General features: G+C 60.1%; 1 protein-coding gene across 1 annotated transcript in view; it reads right to left on the bottom strand.

Annotated features, from left to right (window-relative positions):
* Positions 1–13,401, bottom strand: part of LOC138762317 (acid-sensing ion channel 4-A-like) — a 104,443-nt gene extending 91,042 nt beyond the window's left edge. The window contains 2 exon segments of the mRNA XM_069936070.1: positions 12,121–12,223; positions 12,225–13,401. Coding sequence (XP_069792171.1) covers positions 12,121–12,223; positions 12,225–12,697 — 576 coding nt within the window. The 5' untranslated portion in view covers positions 12,698–13,401.
* Between the last annotated feature and the right edge of the window lie 8,780 nt (positions 13,402–22,181).

Below are 22,181 nucleotides of genomic sequence, written 5' to 3'. Positions count from 1 at the left end.
TACTTCCCACAGATGAAGTTGTCAGGGATTCCACTGGCTTCCCTGATGACCCACGTTCTGCAAGAGGAGCTTTCCCTGCCTTGGCTGCCATGTCCAACTCTGTAACTTACTCTCTCACATACACACTCACTCTCTATCTCCTATCTCTATTTCTCTCTATCACACACTACTGTTCCCTATGAATTTTCTGCCCTAATATGCTGGTAATGTAGCCCCTGTGAGTTTTATAAATGTCCTGGATGAAGAGGTGGAAGGATGGGTCAGTAAGTTTGCGGATGATATGAAAGTTGTAGGAGTTGTGGATGGAGCTGAAGGTTGTCGAAGGTGACAAGAGGATAGAGACAGGATGCAGAGTTGGGCAGAAAAGTGACAGATGGAGTTCAATCCGGGTAAGTGTGAGGTGATGGATTTTGGAAGGCCAAACCAGAAGGGTGAGAACAGGGTTAATGGTCGGTTACGTAAGGGTGTGGATGAACACAGGGACCTTGGGGTTCAAATCCATATACTCCTCAAGGTCACAGGAGAGGTTGATAGGATAGTTTAAAAATGTCTATGGGATGTTGGGCTTCATATTAATAGGGGGATTGAGTTTAGGAACAGAGAGATCGTGTTGCAACTCTACAAATCTCTGGTGAGACCAGACTTACAATTCTGTTCAGTTCTGGTCACCTCATTATAGGACGAATGTGGAAGCTCTGGAGAGGGGGCAGAGGAAATTTACCAGGATGTTGCCTGGATTGGGAAACAAATCTCATGAGGCCAGGTTAGTAGAGCTGGGGCTTTTCTCTTTGGAGTGTAGAAGGATGAGATGAGACTTGATAGAGGTCGACAAGATTCTGAGAGGCAGAGATAGGGTGAACGGCCAGCACCTGTTTCCCAGGGCAGGATCAGCAAACACCAGAGGACGTGTGTACAAAGTGAAGGGAGGGAAGTTTAGGGGAGACGTCAGGCACAATTTATTTTACAGAGAGTTTTGGGGGCCTGGAATGCCTTGCCGGGGGGTGGTGGTGGAGGCTGGAACATTTGGAGGATTTTAGAGGGTTATGAGGTAGAGAGGGTTAAGTACTTTTTTCGAAGGAAGGCACAACATCGAGGGCTGAAGGGCCTGTACCGTGCTGTAGTGTTCTATGTTCTATGCCTGTGCCAACCACTGTCTAAACCAAACACTCTGCTTTCTCCACACAATCAATCTCCCTCCACTCTCTTCATTCATTCAACTAGCTAGAAGCTTTTTTTTGGTAGGTATATATAGATCGGCACAACATCGAGGGCTGAAGGGCCTGTACTGTGCTGTAATGTTTTATGTTCTATATTCCAAGTTTTTGAACTGTTACTATAACACCATAAGCCAAAGGAGCAGAAATAGGCTATTCAGCCCATCAAGTCTGCCCCACCATTTAAACATCAGCTTGTGGTGAACCACGCCACTCCATTATCAAACCAGTATCTGTAGTTGTGGGCCCCTGCAGGATCGGGTGTTCCCGGTGGCTTGAGGTGGGGTGGGGGGGGGAGTGTAAAGAACTCTGGGAGACGTACCATTTCTGGGGTCAGGTGATGGTGATAGCCGCCAACTGTAATTATTTAAACTCCTGCAAAGGTTCCATTAAACAATGGTTCAGCTCACAGACGACTGCTGTTGTGCTTTGTTCACTGCACCACTCGCTGCAGGTGACCCCGCTGAGGGTCCAAAATGACTTATTGGCTCTATGGATAAGCAGTTCAAACTACCAGTTCTTCGGACGTCACAACCAGAGGTTTGGTTTGAGCAGGCCAAGGCCCAGTTTCACCGTCGTCACATTGCCGCTGACGCTACTAAATATTACTATGTCATCACATCACTAGATCTGGACACCGTGGTATCGTTGCCTTCTTTCGCCAGCCTCCAACCAACGCTAAGTATGAAGCCGCCAAAGCTCTTCTTACTCGTACTTTCGGACTTTCCCGCAGCAACAGGGTCTAGGTGACCGCACGCCTCCTCCGCTGATGAATGAGGGAGGCCTAGGTGACCGCACGCCTCCTCCGCTGATGAATGAGGAATGAGAGGTTCGCGCTCATGGATCTGTTTTTGAGCAGATTTTCCAGGAACAGATGCCAGAGGACAACCGTCTGCTTCTTGCAGACGATGATTTCAGCGATCCCTGTCGACTGGCTGCCTGCATGCCAAACAGCACGGGGATGTGACTGTTGGTTGTATGGCGGCGCCACGCCAAGTGTGTGAGCTATACCTACCCCTGACGGAGGTGCGGGGTCAGACTCAGTGATGAGAGGTGCCAGGAGAGAGCAGTGGTGCTATTACCACCAAAAGTGGGGAGCTGCGGCCTGCTGGTGCCAACCCCCCCCCCCCCATACACACCCAGGAAACACTGAGGCCGGCCGTTGGTGGTAGCAACGACTACTGGACGCAGGGTCTGCCAGTATGTGTTCCTTCACAGGGATATCCACAGGACATCAGTGCAACGGCCAAATAAGGGCCCTTTTAAGGTGCTGTGGAATTACGCCACAAAGTTGGTTCTAGACAGGGGCGGCAAACAAGAGACTTTTCTCGGTACAGGTAGCATGTCCCCAGCGCAGAGGGTGTCCACTGGCCTGTTCTAGCGAGATTGCAGTGTCACCTCCAAACTCTGGTTCTGGGGGAGGGGCAGGGGTCATACAGCAAACTGTGCCACTCCATTACCGAACCAGCATCCATAATTCCAGACTCCCCAGGATCAAGTGTTCCCGTGGAATGGGGGCAGCACAAAGGACTCTGGGAGGTGTGTGACAGGGAGGCAGGGTCAGGTGATGGTATTAGGTTGCCATCTGTAATTATTTAAACTCCTGCAATGATTTCATTAAACAATCCCATTGGTTCAGCTCAAAGACAACTTCTGTGATGCTTTGTTAACTGCACCACTCACTACAAGCTGGTCCATTTCCCCACTCTGCCCGGACGACTTCCCATAACCTTTGATGCCCTGGCTAATCAAGAACCAATCAATCTCTGCCTTAATACACCCAATGACCCGGCCTCCACCACCGCCTGTGGCATCAAATTCCATAGATTCACCAGCCTCTGGCTGAAGAAATTCTTCCTTATCTCTGTTCTAAGTGGACACCCTTCAATCCTGAAGTTTTGCCCTCTTGTCCTGGACTCTCCCACCATGGAAAACAACCTTTCTCCATCTACTCTGTCCACGCCTTTCAACATTCAAAATGTTTCAATGAGATCCCCACCCCCCACCCCTTTCTCCCAAATTCCAATGAGTCCACGCCAAGAACTGTCAAATACTCCTCACGTGATAACCCTTTCATTCCCAGAATCATCCTCGTGAACAGCCCAAAACTGCTCACAATCTCCATGTGGGGTCTCCCCAGGCCCTTATAAAGCCTCCACATTCCTATCGTATCTGCTTTCACTGCTCGTCCTACCAGCCCAACAGGTACCCAACTCTGTGTGTAAAATGTCTACCCCGCACAGACGCTCACAAGAAGGGAGGAAATTGACGTTGAGAAATGTGAGCGTCACATCAAAACTAGCAGGAAGATTTTCTATGTGTTTATAAATAGGAAGAAGGGAGCAAAGGTAGGTGTGGGATGTCCAGAGAACCAGGCTGGAGAATTAATAAGAGGGAGCAAAGAACTGAATCAGTTTTTTTGCATCTGTCTTCACTGTGAGAAACCCCTGCAGAACAGATGGACTCACTGCAAAGAACAAGTGGAATATGTAAACATCCCAATTGCAAAGAATATTAGAGAAACTCATAAGGTTAAAGGTGGACAAATCTCCAGGAGCTGGAGATTTCACCCAAGGTTCAAAGGTGTAAAACAAAAACTGGTTGTCAACCTCAGCTGCTCCTGTTCACAGTACTGACCCACGACTGCATCACCAGGTACAGCTCCAAGTACTTGTATAATCAGATGACAGTAAACATGACTTGAACTTGGAAACGTTGATGCTTCCAGCCAAGGCCTTGTGTCAAGACTGAGTGGAGAGAGAAGATAGCCAGCATAAAGTGCAAAGTGCAGGGTGGGGAGATGAGGTGCAGGCAGTAATGATTGCAGAGTGATGGACCCTCTAATGCTCCGGGGTGAGTCGTGCAAAGTTTGAGTCTGCACAGGAGGACCATCCACTCCCACCCCAATCATCACCATCACCCTTGCCCCTCACCCACTCCCCCCGCACCGATCACCTTCACTGACTCCTCCCCACACCCCCCATCACCCTGCCCCCCGGGTCGCCCTTCCCCACACCCTTCTTCCACACCCTGAACACTGAACGCTCCTGCCCCTCACTCCCATTCCCCACACCCCCCCCTCCCTCCACCCTATCCCTCCCCACCACTGACGCACAGTCACTGCATGGTAACTCCCTCCCCAGCCCCCACATGTCTTCCTCCCACCCACCTCCCACTCACAACTCCCCCACTAACCCCTCCCCAGCTCTGACCCACTGTGCCTGCAGTGAGCACCAACGACAGAAAACCCCACAGTAAATCACCCCAAAAACAACCCCCTCCCACTGTCAGCATGGGCAGCGCCTGGGGCGGCGGTTGCAGCGCCTGGGGCGGCGGGCAGCGCCTGGGGCGGCGGGCAGCGCCTGGGGCGGGGGGCAGCGCCTGGGGCGGGGGGCAGCGCCGGGGAGGGGGCAGCGACGGGGAGGGGGGCAGCGACGGGGAGGGGGGCAGCGACGGGGAGGGGGGCAGCGACGGGGAGGGGGGCAGCGACGGGGAGGGGGGCAGCGACGGGGAGGGGGGCAGCGACGGGGAGGGGGGCAGCGACTGGGGAGGGGGGCAGCGACTGGGGAGGGGGGCAGCGACTGGGGAGGGGGGCAGCGACTGGGGAGGGGGGCAGCGACTGGGGAGGGGGGCAGCGACTGGGGAGGGGGGCAGCGACTGGGGAGGGGGGCAGCGACTGGGGAGGGGGGCAGCGACTGGGGAGGGGGGCAGCGACTGGGGAGGGGGGCAGCGACTGGGGAGGGGGGCAGCGACTGGGGAGGGGGGCAGCGACTGGGGAGGGGGGCAGCGACTGGGGAGGGGGGCAGCGACTGGGGAGGGGGGCAGCGACTGGGGAGGGGGGCAGCGACTGGGGAGGGGGGCAGCGACTGGGGAGGGGGGCAGCGACTGGGGAGGGGGGCAGCGACTGGGGAGGGGGGCAGCGACTGGGGAGGGGGGCAGCGACTGGGGAGGGGGGCAGCGACTGGGGAGGGGGGCAGCGACTGGGGAGGGGGGCAGCGACTGGGGAGGGGGGCAGCGACTGGGGAGGGGGGCAGCGACTGGGGAGGGGGGCAGCGACTGGGGAGGGGGGCAGCGACTGGGGAGGGGGGCAGCGACTGGGGAGGGGGGCAGCGACTGGGGAGGGGGGCAGCGACTGGGGAGGGGGGCAGCGACTGGGGAGGGGGGCAGCGACTGGGGAGGGGGGCAGCGACTGGGGAGGGGGGCAGCGACTGGGGAGGGGGGCAGCGACTGGGGAGGGGGGCAGCGACTGGGGAGGGGGGCAGCGACTGGGGAGGGGGGCAGCGACTGGGGAGGGGGGCAGCGACTGGGGAGGGGGGCAGCGACTGGGGAGGGGGGCAGCGACTGGGGAGGGGGGCAGCGACTGGGGAGGGGGGCAGCGACTGGGGAGGGGGGCAGCGACTGGGGAGGGGGGCAGCGACTGGGGAGGGGGGCAGCGACTGGGGAGGGGGGCAGCGACTGGGGAGGGGGGCAGCGACTGGGGAGGGGGGCAGCGACTGGGGAGGGGGGCAGCGACTGGGGAGGGGGGCAGCGACTGGGGAGGGGGGCAGCGACTGGGGAGGGGGGCAGCGACTGGGGAGGGGGGCAGCGACTGGGGAGGGGGGCAGCGACTGGGGAGGGGGGCAGCGACTGGGGAGGGGGGCAGCGACTGGGGAGGGGGGCAGCGACTGGGGAGGGGGGCAGCGACTGGGGAGGGGGGCAGCGACTGGGGAGGGGGGCAGCGACTGGGGAGGGGGGCAGCGACTGGGGAGGGGGGCAGCGACTGGGGAGGGGGGCAGCGACTGGGGAGGGGGGCAGCGACTGGGGAGGGGGGCAGCGACTGGGGAGGGGGGCAGCGACTGGGGAGGGGGGCAGCGACTGGGGAGGGGGGCAGCGACTGGGGAGGGGGGCAGCGACTGGGGAGGGGGGCAGCGACTGGGGAGGGGGGCAGCGACTGGGGAGGGGGGCAGCGACTGGGGAGGGGGGCAGCGACTGGGGAGGGGGGCAGCGACTGGGGAGGGGGGCAGCGACTGGGGAGGGGGGCAGCGACTGGGGAGGGGGGCAGCGACTGGGGAGGGGGGCAGCGACTGGGGAGGGGGGCAGCGACTGGGGAGGGGGGCAGCGACTGGGGAGGGGGGCAGCGACTGGGGAGGGGGGCAGCGACTGGGGAGGGGGGCAGCGACTGGGGAGGGGGGCAGCGACTGGGGAGGGGGGCAGCGACTGGGGAGGGGGGCAGCGACTGGGGAGGGGGGCAGCGACTGGGGAGGGGGGCAGCGACTGGGGAGGGGGGCAGCGACTGGGGAGGGGGGCAGCGACTGGGGAGGGGGGCAGCGACTGGGGAGGGGGGCAGCGACTGGGGAGGGGGGCAGCGACTGGGGAGGGGGGCAGCGACTGGGGAGGGGGGCAGCGACTGGGGAGGGGGGCAGCGACTGGGGAGGGGGGCAGCGACTGGGGAGGGGGGCAGCGACTGGGGAGGGGGGCAGCGACTGGGGAGGGGGGCAGCGACTGGGGAGGGGGGCAGCGACTGGGGAGGGGGGCAGCGACGGGGAGGGGGGCAGCGACGGGGAGGGGGGCAGCGACGGGGAGGGGGGCAGCGACGGGGAGGGGGGCAGCGACTGGGGAGGGGGGCAGCGACTGGGGAGGGGGGCAGCGACTGGGGAGGGGGGCAGCGACTGGGGAGGGGGGCAGCGACTGGGGAGGGGGGCAGCGACTGGGGAGGGGGGCAGCGACTGGGGAGGGGGGCAGCGACTGGGGAGGGGGGCAGCGACGGGGAGGGGGGCAGCGACGGGGAGGGGGGCAGCGACGGGGAGGGGGGCAGCGACGGGGAGGGGGGCAGCGACGGGGAGGGGGGCAGCGACGGGGAGGGGGGCAGCGACGGGGAGGGGGGCAGCGACGGGGAGGGGGGCAGCGACGGGGAGGGGGGCAGCGACTGGGGAGGGGGGCAGCGACTGGGGAGGGGGGCAGCGACTGGGGAGGGGGGCAGCGACTGGGGAGGGGGGCAGCGACTGGGGAGGGGGGCAGCGACTGGGGAGGGGGGCAGCGACTGGGGAGGGGGGCAGCGACTGGGGAGGGGGGCAGCGACTGGGGAGGGGGGCAGCGACTGGGGAGGGGGGCAGCGACTGGGGAGGGGGGCAGCGACTGGGGAGGGGGGCAGCGACGGGGAGGGGGGCAGCGACGGGGAGGGGGGCAGCGACGGGGAGGGGGGCAGCGACGGGGAGGGGGGCAGCGACGGGGAGGGGGGCAGCGACGGGGAGGGGGCAGCGACTGGGGAGGGGGGCAGCGACTGGGGAGGGGGGCAGCGACTGGGGAGGGGGGCAGCGACTGGGGAGGGGGGCAGCGACTGGGGAGGGGGGCAGCGACTGGGGAGGGGGGCAGCGACTGGGGAGGGGGGCAGCGACTGGGGAGGGGGGCAGCGACTGGGGAGGGGGGCAGCGACTGGGGAGGGGGGCAGCGACTGGGGAGGGGGGCAGCGACTGGGGAGGGGGGCAGCGACTGGGGAGGGGGGCAGCGACTGGGGAGGGGGGCAGCGACTGGGGAGGGGGGCAGCGACTGGGGAGGGGGGCAGCGACTGGGGAGGGGGGCAGCGACTGGGGAGGGGGGCAGCGACTGGGGAGGGGGGCAGCGACTGGGGAGGGGGGCAGCGACTGGGGAGGGGGGCAGCGACTGGGGAGGGGGGCAGCGACTGGGGAGGGGGGCAGCGACTGGGGAGGGGGGCAGCGACTGGGGAGGGGGGCAGCGACTGGGGAGGGGGGCAGCGACTGGGGAGGGGGGCAGCGACTGGGGAGGGGGGCAGCGACTGGGGAGGGGGGCAGCGACTGGGGAGGGGGGCAGCGACTGGGGAGGGGGGCAGCGACTGGGGAGGGGGGCAGCGACTGGGGAGGGGGGCAGCGACTGGGGAGGGGGGGCAGCGACTGGGGAGGGGGGCAGCGACTGGGGAGGGGGGCAGCGACTGGGGAGGGGGGCAGCGACTGGGGAGGGGGGCAGCGACTGGGGAGGGGGGCAGCGACTGGGGAGGGGGGCAGCGACTGGGGAGGGGGGCAGCGACTGGGGAGGGGGGCAGCGACTGGGGAGGGGGGCAGCGACTGGGGAGGGGGGCAGCGACTGGGGAGGGGGGCAGCGACTGGGGAGGGGGGCAGCGACTGGGGAGGGGGGCAGCGACTGGGGAGGGGGGCAGCGACTGGGGAGGGGGGCAGCGACTGGGGAGGGGGGCAGCGACTGGGGAGGGGGGCAGCGACTGGGGAGGGGGGCAGCGACTGGGGAGGGGGGCAGCGACTGGGGAGGGGGGCAGCGACTGGGGAGGGGGGCAGCGACTGGGGAGGGGGGCAGCGACTGGGGAGGGGGGCAGCGACTGGGGAGGGGGGCAGCGACTGGGGAGGGGGGCAGCGACTGGGGAGGGGGGCAGCGACTGGGGAGGGGGGCAGCGACTGGGGAGGGGGGCAGCGACTGGGGAGGGGGGCAGCGACTGGGGAGGGGGGCAGCGACTGGGGAGGGGGGCAGCGACTGGGGAGGGGGGCAGCGACTGGGGAGGGGGGCAGCGACTGGGGAGGGGGGCAGCGACTGGGGAGGGGGGCAGCGACTGGGGAGGGGGGCAGCGACTGGGGAGGGGGGCAGCGACTGGGGAGGGGGGCAGCGACTGGGGAGGGGGGCAGCGACTGGGGAGGGGGGCAGCGACTGGGGAGGGGGGCAGCGACTGGGGAGGGGGGCAGCGACTGGGGAGGGGGGCAGCGACTGGGGAGGGGGGCAGCGACTGGGGAGGGGGGCAGCGACTGGGGAGGGGGGCAGCGACTGGGGAGGGGGGCAGCGACTGGGGAGGGGGGCAGCGACTGGGGAGGGGGGCAGCGACTGGGGAGGGGGGCAGCGACTGGGGAGGGGGGCAGCGACTGGGGAGGGGGGCAGCGACTGGGGAGGGGGGCAGCGACTGGGGAGGGGGGCAGCGACTGGGGAGGGGGGCAGCGACTGGGGAGGGGGGCAGCGACTGGGGAGGGGGGCAGCGACTGGGGAGGGGGGCAGCGACTGGGGAGGGGGGCAGCGACTGGGGAGGGGGGCAGCGACTGGGGAGGGGGGCAGCGACTGGGGAGGGGGGCAGCGACTGGGGAGGGGGGCAGCGACTGGGGAGGGGGGCAGCGACTGGGGAGGGGGGCAGCGACTGGGGAGGGGGGCAGCGACTGGGGAGGGGGGCAGCGACTGGGGAGGGGGGCAGCGACTGGGGAGGGGGGCAGCGACTGGGGAGGGGGGCAGCGACTGGGGAGGGGGGCAGCGACTGGGGAGGGGGGCAGCGACTGGGGAGGGGGGCAGCGACTGGGGAGGGGGGCAGCGACTGGGGAGGGGGGCAGCGACTGGGGAGGGGGGCAGCGACTGGGGAGGGGGGCAGCGACTGGGGAGGGGGGCAGCGACTGGGGAGGGGGGCAGCGACTGGGGAGGGGGGCAGCGACTGGGGAGGGGGGCAGCGACTGGGGAGGGGGGCAGCGACTGGGGAGGGGGGCAGCGACTGGGGAGGGGGGCAGCGACTGGGGAGGGGGGCAGCGACTGGGGAGGGGGGCAGCGACTGGGGAGGGGGGCAGCGACTGGGGAGGGGGGCAGCGACTGGGGAGGGGGGCAGCGACTGGGGAGGGGGGCAGCGACTGGGGAGGGGGGCAGCGACTGGGGAGGGGGGCAGCGACTGGGGAGGGGGGCAGCGACTGGGGAGGGGGGGCAGCGACTGGGGAGGGGGGCAGCGACTGGGGAGGGGGCAGCGACTGGGGAGGGGGGCAGCGACTGGGGAGGGGGGCAGCGACTGGGGGAGCGGGGGCAGCGACTGGGGAGGGGGGCAGCGACTGGGGAGGGGGGCAGCGACTGGGGAGGGGGGCAGCGACTGGGGAGGGGGGGCAGCGACTGGGGAGGGGGGCAGCGACTGGGGAGGGGGGCAGCGACTGGGAGGGGGGCAGCGACTGGGGAGGGGGGCAGCGACTGGGGAGGGGGGCAGCGACTGGGGAGGGGGGCAGCGACTGGGGAGGGGGGCAGCGACTGGGGAGGGGTGGGCAGCGACTGGGGAGGGGGGCAGCGACTGGGGAGGGGGGCAGCGACTGGGGAGGGGGGCAGCGACTGGGGAGGGGGGCAGCGACTGGGGAGGGGGGGCAGCGACTGGGGAGGGGGGCAGCGACTGGGGAGGGGGGCAGCGACTGGGGAGGGGGGGCAGCGACTGGGGAGGGGGGCAGCGACTGGGGAGGGGGGCAGCGACTGGGGAGGGGGGCAGCGACTGGGGAGGGGGCAGCGACTGGGGAGGGGGGCAGCGACTGGGAGGGGGGCAGCGACTGGGGAGGGGGGCAGCGACTGGGGAGGGGGGCAGCGACTGGGGAGGGGGGGCAGCGACTGGGGAGGGGGGCAGCGACTGGGGAGGGGGGCAGCGACTGGGGAGGGGGGACAGCGACTGGGGAGGGGGGACAGCGACTGGGGAGGGGGACAGCGACTGGGGAGGGGGACAGCGACTGGGGAGGGGGACAGCGACTGGGGAGGGGGACAGCGACTGGGGAGGGGGACAGCGACTGGGGAGGGGGACAGCGACTGGGGAGGGGGACAGCGACTGGGGAGGGGGACAGCGACTGGGGAGGGGGACAGCGACTGGGGAGGGGGACAGCGACTGGGGAGGGGGACAGCGACTGGGGAGGGGACAGCGACTGGGGAGGGGGACAGCGACTGGGAGCGACGGGAGGACAGCGACTGGGGAGGGGGACAGTGACTGGGGACGGGCAGTAATGGACAGGCAGTTACTGGAGATGGGCAGCAACTGGCAATGCAGGCAGCGACTGGCAACGCAGGCAGTAACTGGGGACTTTTCCTCCACTGAATCTAAGCCCTGCACCCTTTCGCCACAAGGAGCCCCTTCACTGCAGCGGATAAAGGGGGAGCTCACCCCCACCTCTCAAACTTGCCTTGAGATAAAAGTCCAATATTTACCCACACTGTGAACGAATCTGTCAGCGATACAGTCATACCTGACATTTGACTGACATATTCACAGACTGAATATATGGTAAGGTGCAGGCAGGCTGAGTAAATCAGAATATAACGGACCCTTGTCACCAACATACAGTCGCATGCCACTCTACACACCGCAGTGATACAGTCGGACATAGCATGAAGATACAGTCTCACTGACGGCATATATCAGGCAGATACCGTCACTCAGGGGATGAATCTAACAGACTGCTACAATCAGACAGTGAGTTGAATTCAGTCGTAGAGACGCTGTAAAGCAGTGACACAGGACCTGAATGTAATGGATGGATACAGTTGCTTGGACTAAATACCTCAGGTTGAGACTGTGGTACAGAGACTGAATCCATTACATTAAGACAGCCATGCAGACGCTAAGTGTTTCCAATGGAGAATCTGCAGACATGCACTATGTCAGAGTGATGTGCTCAGGGTGAATGGTCTGATAGAGTTGGCCAGCATTCCTCCCCCTTCCCTGCTCACTCCGGGTGGGGTGGGGGGGGGTTCTCCAACTGTAAGCATTCGGTGTTCAATGCTTGCATGGCTGCTGTGTGCCTGTTGTTGGAATGAGAGCACTAGGCAGTCACTTCCCGTTCCCTGGCACTGCCACACAGTGGCTGGGGGTCCTCACCAGACCATTTGGCCCAGCTGCCTGCTAGCCCTGCCGGGCAGGTGTGGCCTTCCCAGGACACAGCCCTACACTGTGGGGCATCCACTGGGCCCAGCTGACCTGTTAGGTGGGGCTGGGACATCTTCTACGAGTTTACAGCCAGCCTATGTCTGAGGCACAGACAGCTCTCCGTATCTGCAGCTGGCAATCTGTCCCGAACTCGTCAACCCTTTCACTCTTGGGCCAGGGAGCACGCGGCCGTGAACCCTCCGGTCAGTTGAGTGTGCTAAAGGAGCTAGGTTCAGCTGAACAGCTGCAGCCAGACACCAGACACAAGGGTGAACTTACCATGGAGAAGTTTTGAGGGGAGCAGTGCGACCCACTGAAGTTGCAGCTTTTCAACATCTCTTCGATCTGATGGCCGGTGCGGTTGAAGATATCCATCATGTTAGGATGGGGGGTACTCCTGGATCACAGCCCTGTGGGCATCCCTGCTCTTGGGGGGCAGACCCGTCATGTTGGCCAAGTGGTAGATGTCAGCGTCGGTCAGCGCCGTGTGGCGGAAACGGTTCATGTTGCAGATGGTGACGGCAGGGAAGAGGATGTCCTGGCTCGATTCCTCATCCAGTGCAGTGAGGTGGTGGTAATTGAGGTAGGACATGGTGCAGGTCACCACCTGGTAGAGGAAGAAGAGCAGGGAGGAGAGGAAAGCAAGAGCCCAGAGGCTCTGCTTCAATCCACAGCCGCTGGCCACAAACACATGGTTGATACCATGCAGCGAGCAGGTGTCGGCAAAGGTGATAAGGTCTGTGGCAGTGGAGTGGCACCCTTCTTCGATCAAACTCTTCTTGTCACATTCCACCACCCCTTTCTGCTTCTCCACTTCCTCTGAAAATGCAATCTTGCAAACAATTTCAATCGGCATCTGCAAGCTTGGAGGGAGGCGAGGCTAGGAGCAGACTGGCTGGGTGACAGAACTCGCCGAGAGAGAGAGAGAGAGAGAGAGGGTGTAGAGAAGGAGGGAGAGGAAGACAGGGAGAGAGAGAGGCAAAAGGAGGGAGAGAAAGCGAGAAAGGAGGGAGAAAGACAGAGAGAGGGGGGAGAGAGAGGGAGAGAGATCAGGAGGAAGATGAGAGGAAAGGGAAGAGATGGACAAGAAGGAATAGATAAAGAGAGGTAGCCAGAGAGTGACAAAGAGAGGGAGAGAGAAAGAAAGAGTGAGGAGTGGAGAGAAAGAGGATGGGAGAGAGGGGCAGAGAGGGAGGAGAGAGGGGACAGAGAGAGACAGTAAAAGAGGTGGAGAGAGAGAGAGAGAAAGAAAGAAAGAGCAGAAGGGAGGGAGAGGCAGAGAGTGGGAGCGAGCGAACGGGAGAGGAAAGTGCGACCTGTGGGGGTAGGGACCAGCCGCAAACCTGCTCACAATCGTTGTCTCCTCCCCACTCGATCAGGGCTCGATGTCCCGCTTCTCAGCAACAGTCCCGGCTGCCACGGACCGCACTCTGTGCACCAGCGGGTGAAATGCAGCCTTTCACTGGGCTCAGAGAACTCGGGGCTGCTTAATCATTCATGAGGAGCCCATCGTGATGACTCTATGATGCAACAACTTCAAACCCACTTGTTGGAGGGAGGTTCCTCTCCCTGGGTCCAAAACTGGCTCCGGGAGACGAGCAGAGAGGCAGGGGCCACAGGGCAGGAAGGGGCGGGGGGGGGCATGAGAGCGGGGGGGGGCATGAGAGCGGGGGGGGGGCATGAGAGCGGGGGGGGGCATGAGAGCGGGGGGGGGGCATGAGAGCGGGGGGGGGGCATGAGAGCGGGGGGGGGGCATGAGAGCGGGGGGGGGGCATGAGAGCGGGGGGGGGGCATGAGAGCGGGGGGGGGCATGAGAGCGGGGGGGGGCATGAGAGCGGGGGTCGGGGGGGAAAGGAGAGGGGCGGGGGGGGGGAAAGGAGAGGGGCGGGGGGGGGAAAGGAGAGGGGCGGGGGGGGGGAAAGGAGAGGGGCGGGGGGGGGGAAAGGAGAGGGGCGGGGGGGGGGAAAGGAGAGGGGCGGGGGGGGGAAAGGAGAGGGGCGGGGGGGGGAAAGGAGAGGGGCGGGGGGGGAAAGGAGAGGGGCGGGGGGGAAAGGAGAGGGGCGGGGGGGGGAAAGGAGAGGGGCGGGGGGGGGAAAGGAGAGGGGCGGGGGTGGGGAATGAGAGCGGGGGGGGGCATGAGAGCGGGGGGCGGGGGGGGGAAAGGAGAGGGGCGGGGGGAACGAGAGGGGCGGGGGGGGAAGGAGAGGGGCGGGGGGGGAACGAGAGGGCGGGGGGGGAACGAGAGGGGGCGGGGGGGGAAGGAGAGGGGCGGGGGGGGAACGAGAGGGGCGGGGGGGGAACGAGAGGGGCGGGGGGGGAACGAGAGGGGCGGGGGGGGGAACGAGAGGGGCGGGGGGGGAAGGAGAGGGGCGGGGGGGGAACGAGAGGGGCGGGACCCTGGGGCTATTCTGGGCTTTTACTGCAGTTCCCCCCCCCCCCACGAGTTTCTGGAATGGGGGGTGGGGAGGACGGTCAGCGCCACTCGATCTCCGTCTCTCAGCCTCGCTGATGTGATGAACTATTGATCCAGCCTCATCTGCCCAGATTAAAGTTGACGCACAAACATCTGGCCCCCCGGCCCCAACCCCAGCCCCCACTCGCCGCCGGCCCCGGGCACGGCAGCAGTAACCCCTGCTGCAGGTCAGACAGTGGACCCCCACCCCCGACCGTGGCCGAGGGTCTCAGCCCAGTGGGGGATGGGGGGGCGTCCTCCCTCCAACTCCCCTCCTCCCTCCCCTCCAACTCCCCCCTCCCTCCCCTCCAACTCCCCCCTCCCTCCCTCCCTCCCTCCCCTTCAACTCTCCATCTCCCCTCACTCCCTCCACTCCAACTCCCCTCCTCCCTCCCCTTCAACTCCCCTCACTCCTTCCCCAACTCCCCTCATTCCACCCAACTCCCCTCTCTCTCCTCCAACTCCCCTCAAACTTCCCTCAGTCCCCCTCCAACTCCCATCACCCTTCCATCTCCCCTCACTCCCTCCCCTCCAACTCCCCTCACCTCCAACTCTCCTCAATCCCGACTTCCAACTCCCCTCACTCCCTCCACCACCACACTCTCTCCCCTCTCTCACTCCCCTCCATCTCCCTTCACTCCCTACCCTCCAACTCCCCTCACCAATCTCAATGTTTCTCTTTCAAACTCTCCTCCCTCCTACTATCCCTCCCTCCACACAACATCCCCTCCCCACTCCAACACTCACTCCACACTTCAAATCCATTTCCTCCACATTCCCCTCACTCCTCATGAGTTGGGAAGGCACGGCATCTACATTTCCTCAGCCCTTCCAGAGGAGAGTAAGGCTACTGTCCCCATCTTGTCAACCATTGCGAGGGCCCTGTCTGGCTGCAGTGTTGCGTGGACTGAGAAAAGGACTGGGCTCTTTTGTTACCTGTGTGTGTGGAGTGGAACAATGTTTTAAACTTTTCGACAGATCCTCACTGTAGGCCGCTCAGTTGGTTTCTTTCTTTTGTTTTTGTATTATATGTTTTTTCTGTCGCTTCGTCGAGGGTTTTATATTTAACGTTTTCTTTGTTTGGAGAATTCTTTCTAATATGTCACATTTTCACTCTTCGCATTGATAAATGAATCTTATACTACGAAGACTTGGACCTCCCATGTTAATTGTGTTATTTCTATTATGAAATTTAAATAAAAAGATTGAAATAAGAAATCTCTGGGACTTCCCTTTCCTCTATTGACATCTTTCACCAGGAACATTGCTTAAATGGGGCTCAAAGAATTATCGAGGCCCCTCTCCATCCAGCGCACAGGATCTTTGACCAACCGCCATCAGGAAGGAGGCCCAGGAGCATCAAAATCAGGACGGCCAGGCTGGGGAACATCCTCCACGTTTCAGCTACACATGGTCCAAATTTACCCTCCCCGGCTCCTGCCTCACCCCTTCTCCAATTAAGAATGTCCCCTTTTGTCTGCTCCTCTCCTTGTCCATAGCTGGACTAAAGCTCAGCAGGTCACCAAAATGCTCCGTCACCGAGAGGTCTGTCACCCAACCAGGTTTATCACCCAGAACCAAGCACAGTGTGGCCTCTCCTCTCATTGGTCTGTCCACAGGACCGTGTCAGGAATCTTTCTTGGACAATCTTTGCTGCATCTGAACCTTCTGCAGTAAGGAGGTCCCATGCAATATTAGGGAAGTGGAAGTCTCCCATAACAACCACCCTGATATTTTTGCACCTTTCCAAAATCTGCCTGTATATCTGCTCCTCATGTCCTGAGGGTTTTTTGGGGACGACTGCCAGCACAGTGATCGCTGCCACTCAGTTTATGACTTCCACTCAATCGATAATTCCCCCCCCCACCCCCGACCCCCACAACATCCTCCCTTATTGGAGCAGTGATATTTCCTTGATTAACAATGCCATTCCCCCATCCCCTCTTTTACTTCCCTCCCTATCCCTTTTGAAACATCTAAACCCTGGAACTTACATCAGCCAAACCCATCCTTGCACCGTCCAAGTCTCTGTTATGGCTACAACATCGTAACTCCATGCACTGATTCATGTTCTGAGTTTATCATCCCTGTTCTTCACACTTGCTTTAAAGGGCACACATTTCATTTTCAACCCGTCCAACTGACTGCATTTATACTGCATCCACTGCCTGTCCTTCCTTACAGCTTCACCACACAAAGAATCTACCTTTCCACTATCTGGCCTGACACCGTGCATTAAAGGGCACACATTTCATTTTCAACCCATCCCAACTGACTGCATTTATACTGCATCCACTGCCTGTCCTTCCTTACAGCCTCGCCACACAGAGAATCTACCTTTCCACTATCTGGCCTGACACCGTGGTTTCTACCCCCCTGCCAAACTCATTTAAACCCTCCCAAACAGCTGTAGCAAACCTGCCCGCCAGGATATTGGCCCCCCTCCCTCCAGTTCAGATACAGCCCGTCTTTTTTGTAGAGATCAGACCTTCCCCAGAAGAAATCGCAATGATCCACAAATCTGAACTCCTGCCCCTGGCTCCAACTCTTCAGCCACACCTTCCTACTCCTGCCCTCAATGCCGCGTGGTGCAGGCAGCGATCCCGAGGAGATCACTCTGGATGTCCTGCTCTTTTTCTTTCCCAACTCCATGTTTTCAACCTTGAGGACCTCACCCCTTTGTCCCACTTGTGTCATTAGGCACCCACGTGATCTGCTGAACTGGTGACTCCGGAGCCCAGGGTGTGGGATGTCAGACCCTTGTCAGACTTCAGTCAGAGAGAGGAGTGTGCAGTTGTGTTGGCAGGATCCTGTGACTGTGATGAAGGAGTTGGCCAAGGGGAAGGTTGTGAGAACAGGAGATTCACTGTGCTCATTTACCAGCTCCCTTGAGCTTTGAGTGATTGCTCCCATTTCCCTCTCTCCCTGTGGCCAGGGTTAAAATGCGATGGAAATATTTTCCTGGCATCTGATCCCACTCGGGGCATTTCCACAAGCAGCCTGCAGCCCTGAGGCCATGCGTTTAATTTCCCAGGCCTCTGCAGGGAATTCACAGCTCATTATGCTAATCAGTCCGCTTAGCTTGGCCAGCTTCCTTCAGTGTGGCAGGGTTGTGGGGGTGGGGGGGGACACAATTGGAGTGAATGAGAGGCCGGAGTCCACAATGCAGGGAGTGGCTTCTGACACCCAGAGTCCCAATTGGATTCCACCCCATTACTGTCCAATCTTGGGGAGGTTTCACCAGGCCAGCGTGGGGGCTGAAAGGGTTAAACGGAGGGGCTCGTGTACCCCTGGTTCAATATATTCAGCAGGCCTTGAATCATCCAATGGGATTTGGAAAATATTTTGTCCAGAAAGGGCAGATCCTCAAGCTCAGAGCCCAGCAGCTGGGGGTGTGGGTCAGGCTAGGAGATCGTGTCTCACTCTGATAGATGAGGGCTTGAGGAAGTCTGGGCAGCATCTGCAGTTCACAAGGATTTCAACAAGGGTTTTGACAAAACCCTGGTCCTGTGCAAGATTAAAGCACAAAGGGTCCAACGTGAATAAACACATAGATGTGATAGAGGTCACCTGAAATGTTGGTGACGTATCTCTGCATCTGCTCCATAAAGGCAAGTGTTTGACCTGCTGAGTTTCTCCAGCATTTGTGTGTGTTTTTTTCACTTAACCACAGTGTCAACAGATTCCTGTGTTTTACCAAGGGTCCAGCGGGTTTTAGTTCGAAGGAAGGCACAGCATTGCTGGAGGGACTCAGCAGGTACAGACAGTATCCATGGGTAGAAGTGGTCAGTCACCAGTTTGAGCCAGGACCCTTCACCAAGACCAAGATAGAATGGGTGAAATTACATCTCCACCCATCTCAGTGGGGGAAAGACACTGGGGGAGCAGACCTGAGGTGATATACCGAGGTATGGGAGGTGGAGAGATGGAGAAAGGGGGAAGGGGAAGAGAAAGAGAGGAGGGAGAATATGAGAGAGTGAGGAGAGGGAGAGAGAGGGGAGGAGAAAGAGAGAGAGAGCGCCCAGGAGTAGGTAAAGAAAAGGTGGGAACAGGGGAAACCAGATGGGATGGGGGGGGGGGATGCTACCTAATGTTTCCAGGAGGAAGGCGATGTGTGTTCGTCACGTTTACGTTGAATGGGGCTGAGGAGAGACATGGCACTGTAGAAATGGTTGAGGGAGCAGAAATGATTGGGAACAAGAAGTTGAGGCCCACACATTCTGAGGTACAGGCCCTTCCGGATCACCAGCCCACGCTGGCCAAATACACCAATTCATCCAGAGCACCTGGGGAAAACCCATACAGACACAGGGAGAACGTGCAAACTCCTTACAGACAACATGGGATTCGCTGTTATAGTGTTGCGCGAACCATGCTACCAGAAAGTGTAGGTATTCGGCAAAATGGTCACCCAGTCTATCCAAACTGCGGAACACAGCAGAAGAGCCTGATGATGTGGGAGGGTGAGGTCTTGCAGGGGTAGATCAGTCAGTACTCAACAAGGCCAGCACAGAAACACCGTTGAAGGGTTCAATCAAGAGCCCCTTCAGTGCTTGGGGGCCTGAGGAACATCTATAGTTCCAGAAAGTGGCAGCACAGTTGGGTGGGAGGGTGAAGAAGACATTCGGTACGCTTGTCTTCACAGGCATACGCCCAGCGGGTAAGAGCTGGGACTTACAAACTATTTGTCAGGGTGCACGAGATAGTGTGTACAGTTCTGGTCACCACAACACAGGATGGGTGTGGGAGCCATCGAGGGAGTGCAGAACAGATCCACTAGGATACTGCCTGGAATGGAGGGCAGACATGAGAAATTGGATAGTCTGGAACATTGGAAACACAAAGCAATGCTGTGCACACCAGGCCTACATTGGTGCACTGAGCGACTGCACACACAATGCCCGCATTGGTCCACAATCCCATTCCTGGCTTCAGTTGAATCGCACTGCTGCACTGTATGCCTGTGTTCCATCCCTCTACCACACCCCAGGCCTTCATTGGAGTGTATTTCCCATGCCAGGCCTGTGTTGGAGTGAATTGCCCATGTCGGCCTGTGTTGGAGTGAATGGCCCACGTAGGCCTGTGTTGGAGTGAATGGCCCATGTAGGAGTGTGTTGGAGTGAATGGCCCACATAGGCCTGTGTTGGAGAACACATCCTACATCAAGCCTGGCACTGTTATCTGCTCAAGCAGAGGATATTTTCCCACCTCAGAGTGTGGGTGGTGATGTAGCGTCCTCCACCACGGGGCACGCGTGAGCATGAATCTGTGGTGATCAATGCTCCGATACACCTCAGTCAGAGCAGGATCAATTGAGATGAGACTGGAAGCAGCAGAGAGATCAATGGCAGCAGCGTGGTCACTGCCCCTGAATGCAGACGTGGGCACGCCTGCTACCTCTGCACCCTGACTGCCCTTGGGATCTTGCTGTGCTGCCGGAGGCTGGCACCACCAGGCTCACAATGACTGGCCAATCAGCGAGCCAATTGTCACCTGCTCCCTTAACACAATAGACTGCAGAGGCAATTCAGCATCAATTGTGTTCAATTTGGATTGAACAATGCTCTGCCAATAACAGCACACAGATTGCAAATTAATTATTGAAGAGCATTTACTGTTTTAATTGGCCTCCTGGGCTCGACTCCCAGCCACGTAAATACATCTGTCATTTTAGCTCCGAATTGGCTGAACGCTAATTCCCACCACAAAGCCCCAGAGACAGTGCGGACTCTGAGCCTGTGTTCTCCTTGTCCATGCACGTCCGTGTGCATTTCTACTCCACCTGCCGGAGATCACTCCTGCTCCAGGTGTGTGGGAAAAATGCAGTGCTGGAGAAACTCAGCAGGTCACACAGAGAACTTTACAGAGCAACGGTAAACCATCGTTTCGGGCCTGAGCCCTTCATTAAGTTGTAAGCAAAATGTTGCAGGCGCCTCGACGCACTTCCTGTTTCACTCTGTGTGTGTTGTGTGTGTGTGCATGCCTGGACCTCCGAGCGTGCACTTGGGTTGTGCGAACATGATTGTGCAAGAGCTTGGATTTCTGCAAATGCACTAGAGTGACATTTTGTGGGATCATGGCTGATCTCCCATCACCATCCTTTCCTTCACCAATTCGAAATGTGCCTCAGCCTGATTGTCACCTCACAGCTGTCTGTTCAACCAGCTCCAGCGTCTCACAACCCTCAGAATGAGGACCCTGATGTGAATGCCTTTTTAAGGTGAGGCTGTGATTCTAGCCTCAGCATAGAGGCAGGGACAGGATGGGCGGCCAGCACCTGTTCCCCAGGGCAGGGTCAGCAAACACCAGAGGACGTGGGTACAAAGTGAAGGGAGGGACGTTTCGGGGAGACATCAGGGGTATACTTTTTAACTCAGTGAGTGGTGGGGGCTGGGGATGGTGATGTGGTGGTGGAGGCTGGAACATTGGGGGCATTTAAGAGACTCTTAGACAGGCACAAGGATGGAAGGAAAATAGAGGGTAATGGGGTAGGATATATAGCTCAAGGGCCGAAGGGGCTGTCCTGCACTGTAATGTTGAATTCTATGAAGGGAACATTCTGCGTGTTTACCCTCCATATACCCCAAAAATCTATCTGCTGCAGCGAGGCCACCTCTCATTCTGCTCTATTTCAGTGCGACACCCAACCCATTGAACCTTTCTGAGAGGACAATCCCTCCACATCTGGCATGGACTGATTGATCACAGTTCACAGCAGTGGAGAAACTCAGCAGGTAAAACAGTGTCCTTTATAGAGCAAAGACAGAGACACAGAACCAAAGTTTCAGGTTTGAGCCGTTCATCGTGAGCGAAATGCAGGCAGGTGCAGGCCTATGTAGGTATGGTTATGTATCTTTGCTGTATAAAGGACACTGTTGGCACCTGCTGAATTTCCTAAGCTTTGTGTTTTTACTTCAACTACGGTTTCTGCAGATGTTTGAGTTTTACTTCACAACACTGCAGATGTGGTCTTAAGCGTATATGGGCATAGCAAAGTTTCCCAATACCTCGAATCTCCCTGGCAGAAGCCATCACTCCCTGAGTCTCTCTCTTCCCTTCTGTCCTTGTGTCCCCTTTTTACCAGAAGGATCCCCAAATCCTTTGTTTTGCAGGTTCTGCAAACTTCTTTTGTTGAAATAATATTCCTTCTTTAATCCTAATTTCCAAAATTTAAATTTTAAAATGTAGACATACAGTCCAGTAACAGGCCCTTTCAGCCCACGAGACTGTCCCGCCCAATTACACCCAATTAACCAACACCCCCTAGTATGTTTGGAAAAGTGAGAGGAAACTGGAGCCCCTGGGGTTTTTCCCACGCACACGGGGAGAAAGTACAAACTCCTTATAGACAGCGTGGGATTCGAACCAGGATAACAGTGTGGTGCTAACCAGTACTCGAACCATGCCAAAAAGTCGACAGGTTTTCTCCATTATTCTCTTTTTGCCAGGTTTTCCCCTCACCCACCTAAATTACCAAAATCTCTGGAAACAGCAAATCATGAGACATTGGTGAAAAGATGGAATATGAAAGTAGGGTCACAAATAATATCAGAGGATACAAAACAATGGTCATAAAATCACAAGGCAAAGGAACAAAAGCAGGCCACTCAGCCCATCGAGTCTGTTCTGTAAATCTATACTAAGCTACTCTGTGCTAGTTCCAATTTCCGGCCTTTTCCCCATATCCCTAATGAGATACTTGTCTATTTCCTGTTTAAATACACCCAGTGATCTGGCTTCCATTGCTGTATGCGGCAGCGAGTTCCACAGATCCATGACCCTCTGGCTAAAGAAGTTCTTCCTAATCTCTATTTTATATGAATAACCTCTAATTTTCAGACTATGTCCCCTTGTCCTCGATTCACCCACCAAGGGAAACATCTTACCT

The sequence above is a fragment of the Narcine bancroftii genome, chromosome 4, assembly GCF_036971445.1.
Source record: "Narcine bancroftii isolate sNarBan1 chromosome 4, sNarBan1.hap1, whole genome shotgun sequence".
NCBI lineage: Eukaryota > Metazoa > Chordata > Chondrichthyes > Torpediniformes > Narcinidae > Narcine > Narcine bancroftii.
This window is presented reverse-complemented; position numbering and strand designations above follow the sequence as displayed.